The 20,766-nt window shown below is 37.2% G+C and overlaps 1 protein-coding gene across 1 annotated transcript; it reads left to right on the forward strand.

Annotated features, from left to right (window-relative positions):
* The first annotated feature begins 1,225 nt into the window (after nt 1-1,225).
* Nucleotides 1,226-19,454, forward strand: LOC117333820 (angiopoietin-related protein 1-like). The gene is made up of 3 exons (XM_033893238.1): nt 1,226-1,408; nt 10,030-10,129; nt 17,945-19,454. Exons 1-3 carry the CDS (start codon nt 1,361-1,363, stop codon nt 18,619-18,621), a joined length of 825 nt encoding a protein of 274 aa, XP_033749129.1. The 5' UTR covers nt 1,226-1,360; the 3' UTR covers nt 18,622-19,454.
* The last annotated feature ends 1,312 nt before the right edge of the window (nt 19,455-20,766 follow it).

Genomic DNA, 20,766 nt, shown 5'->3' on the forward strand with positions numbered 1-20,766 from the left:
CACTTCAGATAGTCATATAAAACTGGATCAAATCATTAACTCACTTTCCAGTCTAAGATGTTCCCTATTTTGCTCTTCTATATGCTCGCTTATTCACATAGTCTGGTTTGTACATGGGATTGCGATGATGAAGGGTTTTTTTGTACAAAGAGTTAACAATTTCTTGTCCAAATAGAATTAATCTTTTTCGCGAGATGGGATTTGGTGAGTTGATTCGCAACAGACTGTTGTTTTGTGAGGGATTCAGGGACCATGCCACTTTCTTTAAGATTTTTCTTGTTTCCTGTCATACAATTGCACAAATTTGATGATTGCCGTAGCTGTACCTTCGATGAAACGGCCAATAATGCGACTCCCTGATATAAAGCCCTCGTAGACTATATGTGATTGTGTCTACATACATATCACCCTTGATGACACCGAGAATTACCTATAATCCTTCGAGAGTTTGTATAAAATCATCTCAGGGACACAGAGTCTTTAAGAAATTTCAAACAAGTGCGTCGCGAGTACTGTCATACTCATTCAGTGTGGTATCCCTTTCTTTTTTCGTGCATTTTCTTTTTGAAGGACAATTAACTCAGACGTTTGTAGTTTTAGATTATTACTGATTTACGAATCAACACACTTATCTACTAAGCGTTTCATCTGACTACATTTTACGAAATCCGCAACAGTTTTTTTTCGACGATAATGGGCACCGTCCAAGCTTCTTATAACATTTGCTAGAGGTTCTGATGCTGTTACAACCAGGACTTGTATTCATAAAAAATATATTTCCTTAAGCTTATACTTTTAAATTTCCAATCTGCTTTGTTAAGCATGGGGCCGCGGTGGCCGAGTGGTTAAGGTGTCCCGACACTTTATCACTAGCCCTCCACCTCTGGGTTGCGAGTTCGAAACCAACGTGGGGCAGTTGCCATGTACTGACCGTAGGCCGGCGGTTTTTCTCCGGGTACTCCGGCTTTCCTCCACCTCCAATACCTGGCACGTCCTTAAATGGCCATGGCTGTTAATAGGACGCTAAACAAAAACAAACAAACACATTGTTAGGGAAGTGGCTTTATTTCCGTTGTATAAAAATTCTAAGCACCATACTTGGTTGTTGTATACCTTATTAAATGGCTCGTTGCCAAAAAAATCTCCGATTTCCTTACTTTCTGTTTACAGACAGTAGCACGTGGAAAAACACGTGTCCGGTCGTCTGCCTACCCAGTTATTGAAACTGGCTCCAGACAGACGGGAGAACCTAGCAAAATAAGAAAGCCAAACTGGAGTGCCTCCATATGACAAAACTGGCGCTTCGTCACGTATCAGGCGTGCGGTAGAAGATGTTGAGAAAAAGTGGCACAATCTTCACATGAAGGGGAAATCAGGGCTGTCTGACAACAGGAGACCTGCTGTGATGGTAGGTATGTTCACACTTACACAATGACTGAATTCCAGTGAGTCCCGAAAACTAAAATAATCATCAAAAGTCTCACCTGCTTGGTAGCCACTCGTTTAAAGTTCGCCATTTACATGCAAACATTATGAATTTCCCCCACAAAACTTTATAAAGTAAATGTTTCTTGCTAAGATTTTCTTGGCACCTCCACTTATACCGCCAAAGAATATATAACGAATAAAGAGTCACGTAAAATCCTAATCAAATTGACACAACCGTCCCCCAAGTTTACAGCAAGTCATTGCTTTACGACAACACATAACCTATATTAGACCCATCTAAATATTCTCTAAACCGATCATGCTGTATATGAATATTGTTCCAGTTTAGAGAGGGTTCGGTTTGTTGAAGTGATCGAGTTTGACCGGTTAGGTTCAGGAAATAACATCGGTCAGATTCATATGTAACGTTTTGTTTGTTTGTTTGTTTGTTGTTTTTTCTCTGTTCTTTTTATTATGTAACAATGCAGAATCTGTAAAATTAAACTAAATAATTTTTCACGTTGGTGGTCATATTTATGGAAGAGTCATGTCGTCCTTACTGACCTGCATCTGTGTTAATAGGTAGGTCCTCGATAGCTCATTCGGTTAGAGCGCCGGCCACATAGCCTCAGATAAAGATCCTAGGTACGAGGTTCGACACTCCCTATATCCGTGTCGGTTTGTGTTTCTCAAAAAGTTGTGAGACGGGCCAGTGTGTGCTGTCGTGGTTGTGTCGTTGGGTAAGACATTTTACCTTAATTGCTGTGAATGTCATGCGATGGGCCACCCGTATTTAGTTCAGTAAGGTGCTCACCAACTACTATATTGAAATCCCGCCTCAAAATGACACTGGCTGTTCACGGGACGATAAACGCAGCAAACAAGCAGTGTCAATGGGTCACGGTAAGGGGAAATAATATAGTTTCATTGCAAACTAGGATGCTGTACTAATGAGAATAATTATTTGAAACATAAACCCGTTGACATCGGCCTTATTCAGAACATCGACATTGTATTTCAATATTGTTATTGTTATCTTCCCTGTCGTCAACGAAACTTCAGATTCAGCTGTAACATCCGGCCTGACAATGCGCAGACGCATTCGCTTACTAGTGAGTGGAAGGTTCTAGATAGGCATTTTTACATACTTTATTTAGCATTGCCTGATTTGTGCGTTTGATGGTTCTGCTTTAGAGACATTCCCGCCTAAAGCCTAATTATGCAAACATATATGCTACTAGTAACGCCACTTGTCAGTACTCTAGCGGCTCCATTCATTGATTGATATTGATGGAACGTCACACAAATACAAAATACCATGCTATCTCAAACAAGTTCGAGATTCAGGGTTGTCGAGTCAAGGTCATTTACTATTTTTAGAAAATCCGTTGTCAACGATGTAGCGGCTTCATCCCTTGAAGGATTTTGATCAAACGTCATACGAATGTAGGAGGAATGACCTCTCAGTCGTTACAGACTTTTACCCAGGTTCTAGTCTGGGGTTCCATGTGTAACAGTAATAATGAACAACAATATTAAGTTTCAACAGTTTTATTTTAACATGAAGAACATTAAACATATACAGCCAGGCCCTTACCAGGCCGTCGCTTTGGATAACACGGACAGATATATAAACGGGTTCAGCTACCTGGCTCGGCCCGTGTGACGACACAATGTACGAGACAAGAACGAAACATATTGACTAAGACATTTACATAGCCACCCACCTGCAAACACGTACACCTTACTGCTAACAGTGACGCCGAGACGGACTCAGCAAAAGCTAACTGCCCGTCTGACAAAAACACGTGCGCTACCGTATTATAGTAAATACGGTGGCCAATCTCGGATGCCCTACTGGTCAACCAATCAACGAGCCGCTCTCATACATGACGAATTATAAACAACATGGACGACACGAGTGACAGACGACAAGTCCCAGCGACGGCAATACACACATATTATAAACACAGAGCTAGAACAAGGTAATATTAATAATAATAATCATCCATACACAGATACATCCCTTCCATTCATGATTACATTCAGTCATTCACACACAGACTCGATCATCGGTAGCTCGTACAACTTACACAACATTCCATAGGCCTATGCACACATACACACACATGTAAAATACCCAACTTCCACACGAATACAAATAACTATGATATCTCGAACACGTTAGAGTTTCAGGGTCGTCGGGTCAAGTTACAGGTCATTAATACTATTTTAGAAAGATCTTATCAGGGGTCAAGCGCTTCATTCTTTGAGGTTATTTTTATCAAAATTCACACAGCTACAATGGACCATAATATCTCGGACAAGTTTCGAGTTGCAGGTCAGTAAGGGACATCCTTGTCAAATGTATAAAGCTAGTCATTGGAGCATGTCATGAATTGTATTTAACCTTCTTTTATATGCCGCGTTTAAACCAGATGCTCTCAAATGTTCTAGGTTATTGCTCCAGACCCTGGAAGTTCTCCTACGAAGGGTAAAGATAAAGAATGCCCCTCTTGTCGTAGGTGTTGCGTACAAATTCACCTACTTCACATGTATTACCCAAAACAATGCTTTCGACGACAATCACAATGTTAATTTACGGTCGGTTTGTCGGGCACCTGTCGTTCGCTAAGGTAAGGCAAATTTACAGAAGACCGAACATTGCTATTTCGTTCGGTTTCAAGAGGTGATCGGCTTTGCGGAGGATCGGTTTTTGGAAGTTGCACTGTATACCAATATTAATATATGTACATCAGATTTACGTCATTGGCAATAGTAACTTTGATCATGGCCTCATATTAACGTCGGATACATGAATACTGTCCTTCACTATGATATAAAACTAACAGTTATACAGTATCCTCAAAGGGGATAACGTTATCAGGTTTTTTTTTTTGTATCGCTGAATGAATAATCCCGTGCGTGAAATATCAATTTCTAAAGTGAAAATCAGTTATTCCAACAAGACTTCGTGACAGCATTTCTCATTTCTGATTTGCATATTTTGGAAGCCAAGAGCTTCGAAGGGGTTACCAAAGTAGGAATCTCCAGAGCTAACATACCAATACCATTGGACGTATATACTATATAATACATACTGTATGTTATACGTACTAGCAAGTCCCTGTGACAAATGCCACTACAGAAAACGTCAAATCAAAACAGAAACTACGAAACTATAGACGTGGAAAGTGATTGTACCTTGTGCAAGTCTTGGCAAACATAAGAAATGGTCATTTACGAATCTGTGTGGGAAATAATGTCGCATGATCTTTGCCTCCATATCGTACATAACCTGTCTATCGTGTTTATATGTGAAATAATGACATCTAAATTATTCTGTGTTTTGTGTGTATTTGTTTTGAAGTCTGATCTCGTAAAGGTCGTTACCTACCCAACTCAATCATGGCTAATTTATTTAGCTAAAGACGTGAAAAACCGTGCATGCATTCTTATCGCGCGAATATCATTGTGCGCCTGGCTAGGCAAAGATAGATGAATATTTAAATTCACTACATGCTGTCAAAACAACTCTGTTTATGATGTAAATACTAAGGCGTACTTAAAGAACGTAAATAGATGTGGGATTACTGCCATCATTCGTGATACTATCTTACTATTGATTTTTATGAGAAGTAATATCGATTGAGAATAACACATGAGTGTGGGATGATACTAATTGGAATTCATGATCATGGTAAGTGGACCATTGCAGATATTAGTGAGCGTTATCGTCCAATTAGTTATACAATGAACTTGTCAATATCTTCACCAGACAAAAAACTTTCACTTAGAGTGCTGGGAAGTCGTGAACGATGACGAATAATATGGCACTGAAATTGAGTATCTTATATAGAAAAAAGAAAATTTCGCAATTATTCCGTATTGGATATACAAATAAGACCTCTAACATAGCCATTGTAGACCTCGATCGACAACCCTAAGTAGATGTTACCCTCGTGTCGATATACCTGCTACATATCACTCTACATGTCGTTAAAGGCGACTTAATTAGGGGTTCTCTTGAGGATGGTTTCCCTGAATACGATGTATCTTCTGTTTAGAGGACATCGAATGGACCAGTGATAATACCCCCTCTAACCAATCGACTAGATTGTAGAAAGCAACGAAAAGTTAGATAATGGTAGAATCAGTGGTGTTTTTCACTTTTGTGTTTTCTAGTAAGAAAGACTGGCCATAAAAGATCCTCTAAAGATAATAATGGGATATTCCGCCAAGTATCATCATCAACAATGATCTTCATGTTGCGGCTTTCGTTTCTGATATTTTTTGGAAGATATTACACACATGCTAATCTCTCGATCATCAGTTAAGTCATTGCCATCTGCGTTTAAAACATCAAGCACTCAGTTGAGCAGGGGAAGTGTTATGCTTCTAATATATTTCTTGATTTCAATATCAATATCTAAAGACACCTTTACAACCTGCACCTAGACACCGATCCTTATTGTGACAACGGTAGTCTCCATCAGACGCGATTTTTAAATAGGGTAGAAGCGCTTTAATATCATATTTCAAATTATAGACATTAAAGCCATTTATTTGAAGAAAATAATGATATTGGGTATATTGTTGCAAAATTTGTTTAATACATCAGTCATGTAATACATCGTTTTAACGTCGTTATTGTGATTAACAGGGGGCCGCGGTGGCCGAGTGGTTAAGGTGTCTCGACACTTTAACACTAGCCCTCCACCTCTGGGTTGCGAGTTCGAAACCTACGTGGGGCAGTTGCCAGGTACTGACCGTAGGCCGGTGGTTTTTCTCCGGGTACTCCGGCTTTCCTCCACCTCCAAAACCTGGCACGTCCTTAAATGACCATGGCTGTTAATAGGACGTTAAACAAAAACAAACCTAAATTGTGATTAACAGCGACGATCATTTAGGGGCGTGGCTTACATATGTCGGCATTATGTATGCGTGCCACGGGTTGTTATATATTAGGAAAGACACGTGTGTCCACTGAGGGTTAGAGTGTAACAGGATGGTCTGTCACGTTCACTATTATCCATGTCATTGGCGGACACACATTAAAGCCGAAACTCAAAATGTTTGCACACAGGACAGGATTAGGGCAAGTGATACAACTCTCTATACGCTAGATAATTTTGAATTGACTGAATACCCAAAAACAATTTAGATGTCATTTGTTCACAAAATAGAAATTGACATTTTTTGTTCACAAACTATTCAAAAAATAAATATTATCGGCGGTATATTAACTATTTTAGTATTTTCATATTTAGTTTATGGTTCAAATTTTTCTATTTCGTAAAAATAGACAATTATTTCATATCTTTTTTGTGACAATCTGCGTTCTTAATTCAGTGTTTTAAGTTACGTAATTAGTTTGTCATCGATTAATTTGGATTAAATGTATAGCCAAGGGATCCAACTTTGATGACACAAAGCAAAGTATCAGTGAATGGTCTCTAAGTGTAAAAGAATATTTTGGCCGATCTATATGGGGAATTTACATGGCTGGAATGGCACCTTTGCTATGATTATGTTATCGTTAGCACAACATGGGTATATGCTTACTGACACAGCCAAATTGAGTCTTTGGAGTCAGCCATTAGTTGTTGTACAGCACAGTTTCGTTTAAAAGTGTTACATGTGCAATATATATTTACATTGATCTGTTCTAAGCAAGACTGGGTTATTTCACGGCTGGGTGCAAACAGCGAGGCTGGCTAGCGCATAGTGCTTACATTTAACATACACCATCGGCAGACATTCACGAGGCAACATTGCGAGTCAGCGTTCCTGGAGATTGAACAATTATAGACTTGTAACTTTACTTTGAAATTTGATCTGAAACCTACCAGTTGGCTTGGTCCTATCATGTGAATGAAGACTACTTTCCCCTTGTCTGTACTTTGTACTGGAGAGACTTATAATCACAGTGTTGTGTTTATGTCAGACTCGATCCAAGCTAAAAAATGTTGATTTACATCCTATGTTTGTTTTTGGTAAAATCCAATGCTCTTGTGGTAGAAGAACACTTCAAGCGAAGATATGACTGCGACACAAATGTTCTTCGATTTGACTTGGTCTACTCTACCAAGACGGTACCAAGTTATATTGGATGTGCGGCTTTGTGTCTGACTCATTCTGGTTGTGAGTCTCTAAATTTCCTCCAGCCGGATATTTGCATGCTTAGTAACAAGACTTTAGATCAAACCTGTTGTAACATCCAACTTAACGTACTTGGTGTCTACTTGGTTCGTCATCAAGAAAAGGTAAATGACATGTATATGGCATACGCTTTATTTTATCTTTAACATACTGTTCGACACTTTTCATATTTCAATATCATGATGATAAAGCATTAGTATACATGTATCTGAAACTACTTTATAATTGTTAGGTTGTATTTCTTCGGAAAGAGTAGTTCAGCACTGATTCCTTCATTGGCTAGTGTAATATTTAAATGAAAGAAATACATGTTCTGTATGGTGTGTTAGAATAACAAATAATCTGGTATTTCGGACGGTATTTGTGTTATTTGCATAGTTACGGTGTTGTTTGTTTTGTTTTTGTACACTGACGCTGTGGTATACTTTGTCTTTGTACACTGAAGCTGTGGTATACTTTGTCTTTGTACACTGACGCTGTGGTATACTTTGTCTTTGTACACTGAAGCTGTGGTATACTTTGTCTTTGTATACTGACGCTGTGGTATACTTTGTCTTTGTACACTGACGCTGTGGTATACTTTGTCTTTGTACACTGAAGCTGTGGTATACTTTGTCTTTGTACACTGACGCTGTGGTATACTTTGTCTTTGTACACTGAAGCTGTGGTGTACTTTGTCTTTGTACACTGAAGCTGTGGTATACTTTGTCTTTGTACACTGAAGCTGTGGTATACTTTGTCTTTGTACACTGACGCTGTGGTATACTTTGTCTTTGTACACTGAAGCTGTGGTATACTTTGTCTTTGTACACTGAAGCTGTGGTATACTTTGTCTTTGTACACTGACGCTGTGGTATACTTTGTCTTTGTACACTGAAGCTGTGGTATACTTTGTCTTTGTATACTGACGCTGTGATGTACTTTTTTTCTTTGTACACTGATGCTGTGGTATACTTTGTCATTGTACACTGACGCTGTGGTATACTTTCTTTGTACACTGACGCTGTCGTATAGTTTGTATTTGTACACTGACGCTGTGATGTATTTTGTATTTGTTCAATGACGCTGTGGAACGTTTTGTCTCTACACATTAATTATGTTGTGTTTTGTTTATGTATATTGATGCTGTGGTATAATTAATGACCATGAGATGAATTATGTCCTTGCATACTGGTGCTGATATATATTTTTTCCTTACATACTGGCGATGTGTTATATTTTGTCACTCTGGTACAATTTGTCCTTAAACAATAACGCTTTGATATATTGTGTCACTGAGGTATATTTTGTCCTGGCATTTTGATGCTTTGGTATTATTTGTTGTTTTGATATATTTTGTCGCTGAGGTACATTTTGTCGCTGTGGTATAATTTTTCTTGCATAATTAGGCTTTGGTATAATTTGGTCGCTGAAGTTCATTTTGTCGTTGTGATATATTTGGTCACTGAGATATATTGTGTTGCTGAGGTATATTTTTGTCACTTCGATTTATTTTGTCACTGTGATATCTTTTGTCCTTACCTAATTACGCTGTGGTATGTTTTGCTGCTGTGATATACTTGGTCACTGAGATACATTTTGTTTTTTATCTTTAACATACTGGTCGACATTTTTCAGGTTTTAGTATCATGATGATAAAGAATTAATATGCCGCTGTGGTATATTTTGTCGCTATGGTATATTTAATCGCTGAGGTATATTTTGTCTCTGTGGTATATTTTGTCGCCGTGGTATTTTTTGTCCTTAAGTATTATCGCTGTGATATATTTTTTCGCTGAGTTATATTTTGTATTTGTATATGACGCAGTGGTACATTTTGTGACGCTGTAACACATTTTTGTCTCTGTATTACATTCTGTGATACTCTGGTATAATTTTTACGCTGTCGTATAATTTGTGGCGCTGTTATCTATTTTGTGATGCTGTGGTACATGTAGTGACGGTGTGGTTCATTTTGTGACGCTGTGGTTCATTTTGTGACGCTGTGCTACATTTTTGACGCTCTGGTACATTTTTGACGCTGTGGTACATTTTGCGGTTCTGTGGTTATCGAAGCTGTAGATGAATACTGTAAGGTATATAAGGTATAAATCATACCTCCCTAGTTACTGTGTTATATGTAACAGTAATATGTCCAGTGTAGCCCTGTCGCCTTTATGTAAAGTGTTTAAGCGTGTATTGTGTATAAATAGTAATGAGTTACATTTGGGTTAATTATTTGACAAGAAACTTATTGTCCTTGTGACATGGGCTGTCATTCTAACATACTAGGTATTATGATGGGACGTCATATAAATTAAACATAAAACATGCTTGATGTTTTAATCAAGACTAAATTTCACATGAAAAGATCCTTGGCCAGGGTTAATATTGTCGTCATGTCATAAGGTCGAGTAAGAAATGATATAATATCCTTCATACGCTGTTATATATTTGTAGAATGCGTCCATTTGTTTGAACGGAGGAATACTACAGCCCACAAACTCCTGCTTGTGTTTTGGGGGATATATCGGGGAGTTCTGCGAGCGAATCATGGAGGGTAAGTTTAGATTGTTTCTAAAAAGTAAATCAATTATGAAAAGATGGAGAATAGCAAAGTAACAGTTGAGTTTCCTTATCGGCAAGTTTTTTGTAAGAATCATTCTCGTTAACGTAATTTGCTATGTGTGTTCGATTTTATTTTCTATCTTTCTTTTTTTCAATTTAGTGGGACTTATATATGTTGATCTTTCTTCCTTGATGTTATGAAAAATTTAAAACTTGTAAACTTGATTTTAAAAAGTACCAGTGTTATATTTAGGCCCGAACGCCTCAGGACGCTTCGGCTATAACATACAAGATATTAATCAGCGTGAAAGACTTCTTTGTTATAATGATGTCTATTTTTGAGTTATTGTTGTCATAAAGTAAAGAACCATTTCTTTGAAATAACAAAGGTTTATTGTGCTAGAACTACCTCCATTCTGCACATGTAACTGGACAATAAACCTTTATCATTACATACGTCTGTCCGTTCAGGCAATTACGACAGAATTGATTTGGTCTCTCTGTGCACTTTCGGCACCTTGGAATATGTCAGGATAAAGCCAAAGCGTTGATGGTGATGTTAATTAATCGATTGGCTGAGACAAAATACCTTCAATCGCTAGGTTGAGTTCTATATTATGAATATTAGCTTTAGTTACCAAAGCTTGTAGAGCGTTTTCTTCATGCTGGATTTGTATTGTTAATAATTAAGTGATACAATCAAAAAATAGATAAAAGATAAAAAAAAAAAAAAAAAAAAAAAAAAAACACACATGTACTATGATATAGTTTATTGTACTCGCATATAGCAATGTTTGTTGAAATATTTATTTAGTTAAAGTATGGTGGTTGAGAGATATGGGACGTGTTTCTAGTTTCCGAGACCAAGTTATTTTCCGAGGCAAAGTTGATGGAAATGGACATGACCCAGTGCAAAGAGAAACGTGTTATATATCTCTCAATCCCATACTTTAACTGTTTTATCATATCTCTCTCAACCCCATAGTTTAACTGTTTTATCGTACAGATACAGACCGAAGAGAGATCTTCAACTCAAAAATATTTATGGGGGGAAAAAACCTGTCATTTGATGAAAATGGAGCCAAATTCGAGAGTTTGAACAATATAGGCTATCATTACCTATATTGAAATTTGAATAGTTTACAAGACAAACTGAAGGGACTGGGATTTGACTTAGCAAATGATTTGTTATTGATGATATCCTGGTTTCCTGTCCGAAGAAAACATTTTTGTTACATCTCCTCATTCCAAACATAAGCATTTCTTTCTGAATTAGTTGATCGAATTTAATCAACAAGACCTTATACCACCTCCGTTGGTTTTAAGGTGGGCGCAAATTTAAATCACTGCCTCTACTAGGGTTTGAACCGATGACCTCTAGCTTAATAGTCTAATGCTCAATTGGTCGAGCTAACGAGGAGATCACTCTTCTCTAGCCGAGAGGTATAGCGCGGCTAGATATTACAAGGATTATATAATCGATTGAACCAGTAACTTCAGTATAGAGTAAATAAAGGTGAGGTAAAGTAATAACAACAGAAAGCAACCCACATATTAACCAGCCTTATGTAAATGAATGTTGAATACTGGCATACAGGCAAATACATGTACGTTTAGGAGCATTCGCAGGAACGCACTGTCACCACGCAATTTGTAATAACGACGCAATTTGTAATAAAAAATTCAGTCTTTTTAACGGATAAATTTGTCATCAGATGGAAAGATAATCTTCACTGGGTACATGTTTCGACCTAATTATATTGAAAAAAACACTTATTTATTACTTATAATGACATTGGAAAAGTTATTACAAATTGCGTCGTGTTGCATTTCCACATCAACGCAATTTGTAATAAAAAAAATTCAGTCTTTTTTACCGGATAAATTGTCATCAGATGGAAAGATAATCTTCACTTGGTACATGTTTCGACCTAATTCTATTCTTACGAACGGTACTCAGACGTAAGTCAGACCGTCGATTGGAAATCTTTCGATGAGTGTTTTGATCCCATTGAACAAACTGTTCTCCAACAAATTGTGGTACACTTAAAAACAATTTTTAGAGATCATATTAACATGTGTAGGTCAATATGTATACATGTTAAGCTCAGTATTAACGGAGCAACATAGATTCGGATTCACTACATTTCTAATGTGTGTTGAACAGACATATGTACATCGTCCTTTTTGTGAGGCCTTGAAAAGGTGACATATAGGTATTACTACATGTATGTCGGCGTCGGCGTCGTCCGCACAATGGTTTCCGTCCAATAACTTGAGTTCCCTTTGGGCAATCAAACTCAAACTTCATACAGTGCTTCCTTACCAAAAGTGCTTGCGTGGGATTGCTTTTCATGTTCAAAGGTCAAAGGTCAAGGTCACTGTTTCTATCAATAGAAAATTGGTTTCCATGCAATAACTCGAGTTACCTCGGCCAATCAAACTCACACTTCACACTGTGCTTCCTTACCAAAAGTGTTTGCTTGGGATTGCTTTTCAGGTTCAAAGGTCAAAGTCACTGTTATTATTAATAGAAAATTGGTTTCCATGCAATAACTCAAGTTCCCTTCAGCCAATCAAACTCAAACTTCACGGTCACAGTATACTTCCAACGTATCATACGTATTAAGGGGAACAAAGATATAGCATACGTATTAAGGAGAACAAATATATATCATACGTATTAAGGGGAATAAATGTATATCATACGTATTAACGGGACCAAATATATATCATACGTATTAAGGGGACCAAATATATATCATACGTATTAACGGGACCAAATATATATCATACGTATTAAGGGGAACAAATGTAAATCATATGGATTAAGGAGACCAAATCATATATAATATCAGGGGAATAATAATATTTTATAGGAACCAGTAAATAGCTATTATTAACGATGTTTTCTTGTGATAGCTGCCAAGTGTGAATTAGGTTCCTAAGCCTAATCCGTATCAGGGAATGTCCTTTCATTGAATCGAAATGACGTAAACTTTTATCGGAAATTTGGAAATGTATTTTCATATATAACAGGTTTACAATAAAACATAATAAAGCTTACATTTATAATGACTAGTCATAATAATCACTATTATTTCAGCGAAGTTTGTTTCGTTTACGACATACCGTATGTTAGTACACACTATAAATAAATTGCGCCGTCAAAGGGAAGTTGTTGGCAAATCTTTACTTGAACGGCTTCGTCATAGACTGGCCACCAGACCCTAAGTTTTTTTGCCCAGCTAAATTCTAACACTGGATCATCTGCCCCTAGTTTGAAACTAAGGGTCTGGTCAAATCTGGAAAAACACTCCCCGGAATATTGTTGAGTACAGAAAGGTCAAGCTAATATACATTACCGTAACTCTATTATTTTGATCCAGTGTGGTTAGAGTGTGCGGTTAGAGTGGGACCTGGAACAACTTTTATTACCCTGGACTCCCAGCTGGAGTGGAGGGAGAGGGACAGGGGGTTCTGTTTTCATGTGTACACGGAGCTTTTGACTAGACACCTTCAACATCAGTTATGTTATATCTGAATTTAACATGGATGAAGCTATCACCAATTCTCTGTGAAGGCTGAAACCTAATGAAGAAAAAGTTGTTAAAGCATACATGTCTGTAAAAGATGTTTTATTTTGTTCACCCGCTGGGAGTGGCAGAAGTGAAATACCAAGCCGAGAGTATTTCTAAGAAGAACATTAAAGCAGTTGATATACAAGATATATCTGATGGCGTAACGGTGCAAGATATTCACGACGGAAAGTGTTTCCATGGTCACTCCTTGAGTTCATCGGTCATTATAAACAGACGAGTCAAATTCAGGGCCATTGAAAGCTGTGTAGACGAGGCACATTGCATTCACAAAAATCCCAATTGTCCGCCTGTCGGCCATTTTGTTTATCCGATCAGACCTCCACAAAATTGAATGGGCGTAACTAGAGATCACAAGGAGCCAACATATGAAGTTTGAGAATTATCCTTGGAGCCCTTTTCAAGAAATAGCGATAACAAATTCCAATTGTCAAAATCCTAGATGGTTGTCTGTCAGCCATTTTGTTTTTCCAAGCAGACTACCACAAAATTGAATGAGCACATTGAAACACACATATCCTAGGGACCAAAATCAGAAAGCTCAATTTTATTTATAGTTTTAATATTCTAGAGACAAGGGGTCAGTCTAGAATTCATCAATGCACCTACGTTAATGTGTCTGTAACATGACACACGAATGAAGATGCAATGGGATATATTTACAGCAGTGTTAAGCTTGGATAGAAGAAACGATAGCAAAATTGTCTTGAAATTTTGTCAGGAAGAGTGATTGAGTGAGTACAGTAACGTTACCACGTGATCCGTGTTACTGTAGCGGAACTGGACTGGGTCGTCACGGCGACCAGGTAGCTCAGCGGTAGAGTGTCCGTCTAGAGTTCGAACCCCGGTCTCTCCGACCTAGTCCAGATCTGCAGTAACAGGAGAAAATGTAGCAGGCAGATGATGTAGATGATCTGGCTGCTATATTTTCTCCTTCTCCTGTTACATAATTGGAGATCTCACCTACATTTGTTTAAAGCATTAGGAGTATGCTTAGCAAGGTGATATTCGCACTTGTGTTTCTTTGGGGGTGAAGACTTGAAAAAGGAGGGATGAATGTAGCGGGACTAGACAAGGTCGATCATTGGCGACCAGGTAGCTCAGTGGTAGAGTGTCCGTTTAACGTTGGGAGGGTCCCGGGTTCGAATCCCGGTCTAGCTGCTATATTTTCTCCTTCTCCTGTTACATAATTGGAGGTCTCGCCTACATTTGTTTAAAGCATTAGGAGTATGCTTAGCAAGGGAATATCCAAACTTGTGGTCTTTGGGGGTGAAGACTTGAAAAAGGAGGGATGAATGTAGCGGAACTAGACAAGATCGATCATTGGCGACCAGGTAGCTCAGTGGTAGAATGTCCGTTTAGAGTTCTGCGCCACCCAAGGTGTACGGCATGATGAATAAACCTCACATTGAAAGTAAAATAATTGTGATATATATATATATATTTGATCAATATTGCTGGTAGATTCGAGAGGTTCGATATTTGGACGACGGCAGGTGTTTGGCAGTCTGCTGTTACCTGTGTATACAAGCAAAATCTCCCTAATGTCAGTGTCACATTTGGAGAATGGAGATATCAACACATTCGCCTTTTTAGCAATAATTCAGGTAACATGATAAATCAGCTTTTCTACTCCCCCAACCCATCACTTAAGTTCTTTTTGTTAGGGTTTACAGCACATCAGCATGTCTTGCACGTATATCCAAAGGAACATTATGTTGGACAGGTACATGTAACTGATCTCTTAGTTTGAAACATCAAAATCATATCACGAGCTTCACCTGTGGTGTTACTTCAATATCGTAAAGTTACTTAGTTCTATACATATTCGAGTGTAAATCTAAGTATGTGTCAATTCAATTCTTCTATTACCTTAGGCCTTTCGGTCCATCGGTTTTTAACAAACATATATATACATATACATGATACATTCACACAAAATCTCACACTCTAAAGTGTACATGTTACATAATACTGAAGCGGTACAAATTGTGCACCTAGAGTAATGATATGAAATTTCATACATATAATCCTTAGATAATACTTTGAATTAATATGTAGTTATACGTACCAAGGTATATCGAAATTGAACGGTTAATCCTTACACCTGTACAGGTATCAAAATAATGGAACAGGCGGACGAACGGACAGATTGAACATAAACACATAAAAATATCGGACAGAGAGCAGTACTTTGAAAAATACATTGCAGTAATAATGTAGTTACACAATTCTACGTTTATAGGCTTCTGAAATAAATCTTCCTAACAAATTCAATTTAATTTGAATTAGTTACTATAGATTAGTTATATAAACAGGGATTCTGTAGTACACTTGTAATATTCCCATGCTGGCTGGACTTAATGTCGTTAAAACTTACATGTAAAATCTAATCAATATACTACATTATATTTCATAGAATCTTGATACTGATAGAAGTCACTCAAACTGTTTGCACTACCATGTATTATGGTATAATATCGGATCTTAGAAGATATATCAAAACAATATCCTGCACGATACAACTGTAGGCTTACTTTATCCGATTATACCGTTTAATTTAAATGTTTGCTGGTGTGGGTTTTTTTTTTTCAAAATCATGAAAGGAGTAAAGGACTTAAATATGATAATCTCCAACAATAAGGTTATTCCCACCAGTAGAAAGAAATTTGATAATGGGGACAACAAATGAGATGCCTATCATTGCAGGACAAAACTATGGACCGCCGACAGGGTCAAAATTCTAACTGTTTATTTTCTTATTCTTATTTGCTATTCTTCATTCCCAATGCTTTATTTCAATTCAATTTCTAATTTCCTATTTTTACTTGCTATTCCTAATTCCTAATGCTTATATTTAATTCTAATTTATAGTTATTCTATCATGATGTTTGTTGTTAGTGATACTGTTTCATTTTATTTACAGTATCTACTTTGTATTTCAGTTTGCCCTAGTCCATATACTTACCTAAGATACAACGTTTCTTTCTTTGTTGCAATCTGAATTTTCTAACTTGCAGTCGGCAAGAAATCGCTGTTGTCATGACAACATGAATGAAACATAGCACTGGGCCAAAGGAAAGTTTCAATATGTAGTTACTTATTATGACAAAACGAGTCGCTGTACAGCCAGCAAACTTGTAACTTTTATTACAAATTGCGTTGATGTGCACATGCAACACGACGCAATTTGTAATAACTTTTCCAGTTTCATTATAAGTAATAAATAAGTATTTTCCAATCTTATTAGGTCGAAACATGTACCAAGTGAAAAGTATCTTTCCATCTGATGACAATTTATCCGGTAAAAAAGACGTTGACATTTTTATTTTAAATTGCGTTGATGTGCACATGCAACACGACGCAATTTGTAATAACTTTTCCAATGTCATTATAAGTAATAAATAAGTATTTTTTCCAATATAATTAGGTCGAAACATGTACCAAGTGAAGATTGTCTTTCCATCTGATGACAATTTATCCGGTAAAAAAATGAAATTTTTATTACAAATTGCGTCGTTATAACAAATTGCGTTGTGACAACGCACACTTATGATTTTAAAGTTTTGTCATGTATAGAGGTATACATTTAACTTCAATTATTAAGATTGATAAGATATGGTTGAAAGTTTTATGGGAATCTACAAACATTTAAGTGAAAAAATGCTTAGAGGTTTGACTTTTGTCTGGTAACTAACCTTACGATAACTTACTATTGATCATTGCCTATACGACTAAAGCTTCCAACTCTATCCTACCGAAGGATAAAAGGGGACATGAATGACTTGTACAGAATAGTAAACAACATCTAAGACGAAGCGGCAAGTACGTTCGTTAAACGACGGGATAATATGGCATCTCGGAAATATTAGTAGAGGGCATTCGAAAATGTTATATTCGAAGCAGGACATCAACAAGGGCAAACTTTTTCTCAGTGAGGACAGTAAAGGCATGGAGAAGTCTCCCAGATGATGTGGTATCGGCGAAAAATGTTAACAGTTTTAACATTAGGCTGGATAATCACTGGAAATGTCAAGAAATACTGTACAATTCTAAAGCTACAATTCAACGATGTAGAAAACCTGTATCCATAGATGTTTATGTATTGAGTCTGGTATAGAGGATTTTTATCCCGTGCCAGAAAATAAATCTAATCTAATCTAATTTAATTTCTTAAAACGCTTATCTTTTGATGACCTTTGTTGCAGATTGTACAGAGGGTGTTCCATACTATCCAGGACAATTCGGGACATTTCTTATTCATCCAAAGCTGTCCCCAGATCCATTCAAAGTTATATGTCGAATGCAATTTGACAAAAGGACTTACATACAGATTCATCATTACGGAGGAAATGAGACCTTGTTTGTTCAAAACTGGGAAGGTTACAAGAACGGGTTTGGAAATATATGCGAGACTATCCATAAGAAAAGAAATTTCTGGCTAGGAAACGAGAAGATACACCTCCTAACAAACAGTAGAAACTACTCTCTTGTTATGCAGCTATCAGAATATGATTATAAACCATTTGGTCAAATTAGACTCAACAGATTCGTGGTAAAGAACGAAGAAAACAATTACGCTCTGTCGTATACAACCGTATTTCGGTATCTTAGTTTTAAAATGGTCTTTGAAAACAGTATGTTATCTAACAATGGAGCAAATTTTAGCACTTTTGACAGAGACAATGATGTGTATTCCGGTAATTGCGCACAACTACACGGCGCAGGGTGGTGGTTTGTGAACTGTTCACGATGTAATCCCAATGGCCGACTTTGGCCGGGAGGTACTAATGCCAGGTTAAATGTCGACGACGAGTTTTTTTGGGATGATGGTCTTTCTGGCTGGTCAGCATGGGGAACGAGTATGTGGATCGTTAGAATATAGGCTATTGTTTTTGGATATCATATTTATTCTTTATTACTATTGATATGGAATAGATGGAATGGTATACACAATATGTTTGAATCAATGTAAACGAAATCAATATGTCGTCACAATGGCGAGTCCGTTATCGTGCCTTATAGTGATTCTTTGACCTAATCCTTTCCATCAAGTACTTCCGGAAGTCGCACATCTCTTTGGGGTCGAACGTCGGTCTCATCAGTTTTTGGCCTACGAGCTCTTTTTTTACTTGAGAGAAGAAAGGCAAAATTTAATGTAGTTTTAACGTTGACTGATACCTTGTTAAGTAGGTACAACGTACCTTTTAACTTTTTTGATTATTTTTCACCGACATCAAAGAAAACGTTTGTCCTGGCTCGATTTTCAACACTATTTCTCACTGGAACTTTACATTTTGGACATGGGACATGGAACATAGTTCAACCTAGGTGTGAGTCATGAATCAAACATAAGCCACTCAGACCTTCATCTTGACCCTTAACCTACATAAAAAAATGTCCATTCTTGGCATATTTGGTGGGCCACTTTTAATCGCAAAATCGTCTTGTTATACGTTTTAATGTAACTTTCTTTTTTTTTTTCTTTTTTTTTTATGCTCAGATATAGGCTCATAGATATATCTTAATATTATATGTATATAGTCCAACTTCTCATTCATATTTCATTACCATACTTTTACATTTCTCGTTATACATATCATACAAACGTGGTGTTCATAATTTCATCCTCGAAAGTAATAATCTCTGTCTCTCTCTCTGTCTGTCTCTCTCTGTCTGTCTCTCTCTCTGTCTGTCTCTCTCTCTGTCTCTCTCTGTCTGTCTCTGTCTCTATCTCTCTCTGTCTCTCTCTGTCTCTGTCTCTCTCTCTCTCTCTCTCTCTCTCTCTCTCCTTCAAACACACACACACACACCCTTGCACACACGTACCCTTAAAACAGAAGCAACTTACTTACTTTCTTATCAAATTCGCTCAATCATTTCTGTGATTCTGACTTTGAAAATGTTGTTGGACGCTGTAAATATGAAAATTCTTATCGATGTCTACTATGTGTAAAATTATTCATTTTAAATTAGAAATAAAAGACGTTGTTATTTAGATTATTGTTAATTAGTGTGACTTGTATGAAAAATTTTTGGGGCCGTGGTGGCCGAATGGTTAAGGTGTACCGACACTTTATCACTAGCCCTCCACCACTGGGTTGCGAGTTCGAAACCAACGTGGGGCAGTTGCCAGGTACTGACCGTAGGCCGGTGGTTTTTCTCCGGGTACTCCGGCTTTCCTCCACCTCCAAAACCTGGCACGTCCTTAAATGACCCTGGCTGTTAATATGACGTTAAACAGAAACAAACCAAACCAAAGTATGAACACAGTCTATTTCATTAATGTAAAGAAGGTTGAATAACTGGTATCAACTGTTTGTATTGATATTAATTCAACATTCGTAAATAACGACTTAACATCTTACCATTTGAACGAAATTAAAAAGAAGTAAAGAAATATAAATTAAATAGGTATATAATTTTCGGAGCCATTATTTTATTAATATCCTAGCCAGACCTTGTTTGCAGATATTAAATGTCGAATATTTAATGTTTTATTCGACTGCTATTTTTTATCAAGAAGAAAAGATTTGTCAAGCCAATTTTTGGGTTTAAAGTATCAAAATAGATAAATTAATAGATTGGTGTGGTTGTATCCCTTCGCTTTCATCTTCCTAGGATGAAAAAAATAAAAGGACCAAACCGGAATCCGTCCTGTCATCTTTATAAATTACCATCGTCGATACTCATTTTCGGTCTCTGCACCCTGGAATGTCGTGACAAAATCGAATACTCAGTATCCGCTATCTAGTAGATAAAACCATAGAGAATACACTTTAATCCTTTCGTGTACATCAACCGGAACTCGAGGTCGTCATACAGTTAAATTGTCTTGCTTTGAATTCTATTGTTGAAACTGTAATCTTCAAAAGAAATCGTATCAGCTTAGTGATTGGTCAGGGCGATTTTTTCTTCCGTCAATAATCAAATAGCTAGTCGTCTGCCTTCGATTTGTCACTTTTTCTTGACGAAAAGTTACAAAAGAGACTCGCGAAGGCTTGGTTAACTTACTCAAGTGAAATCAATA

Source organism: Pecten maximus, chromosome 1 (assembly GCF_902652985.1).
Source record: "Pecten maximus chromosome 1, xPecMax1.1, whole genome shotgun sequence".
In the NCBI taxonomy this organism is placed as follows: domain Eukaryota; kingdom Metazoa; phylum Mollusca; class Bivalvia; order Pectinida; family Pectinidae; genus Pecten; species Pecten maximus.

Coding starts and splice junctions, on each gene's coding strand:
- LOC117333820 (XM_033893238.1), top strand. CDS start 1,361: ATGAAGGGGAAATCAGGGCTGTCTGACAACAGGAGACCTGCTGTGATG. Junction 1,409..10,029: donor ACAGGAGACCTGCTGTGATG/GTAGGTATGTTC, acceptor ATATATTTGTAG/AATGCGTCCATTTGTTTGAA. Junction 10,130..17,944: donor CTGCGAGCGAATCATGGAGG/GTAAGTTTAGAT, acceptor CCTTTGTTGCAG/ATTGTACAGAGGGTGTTCCA.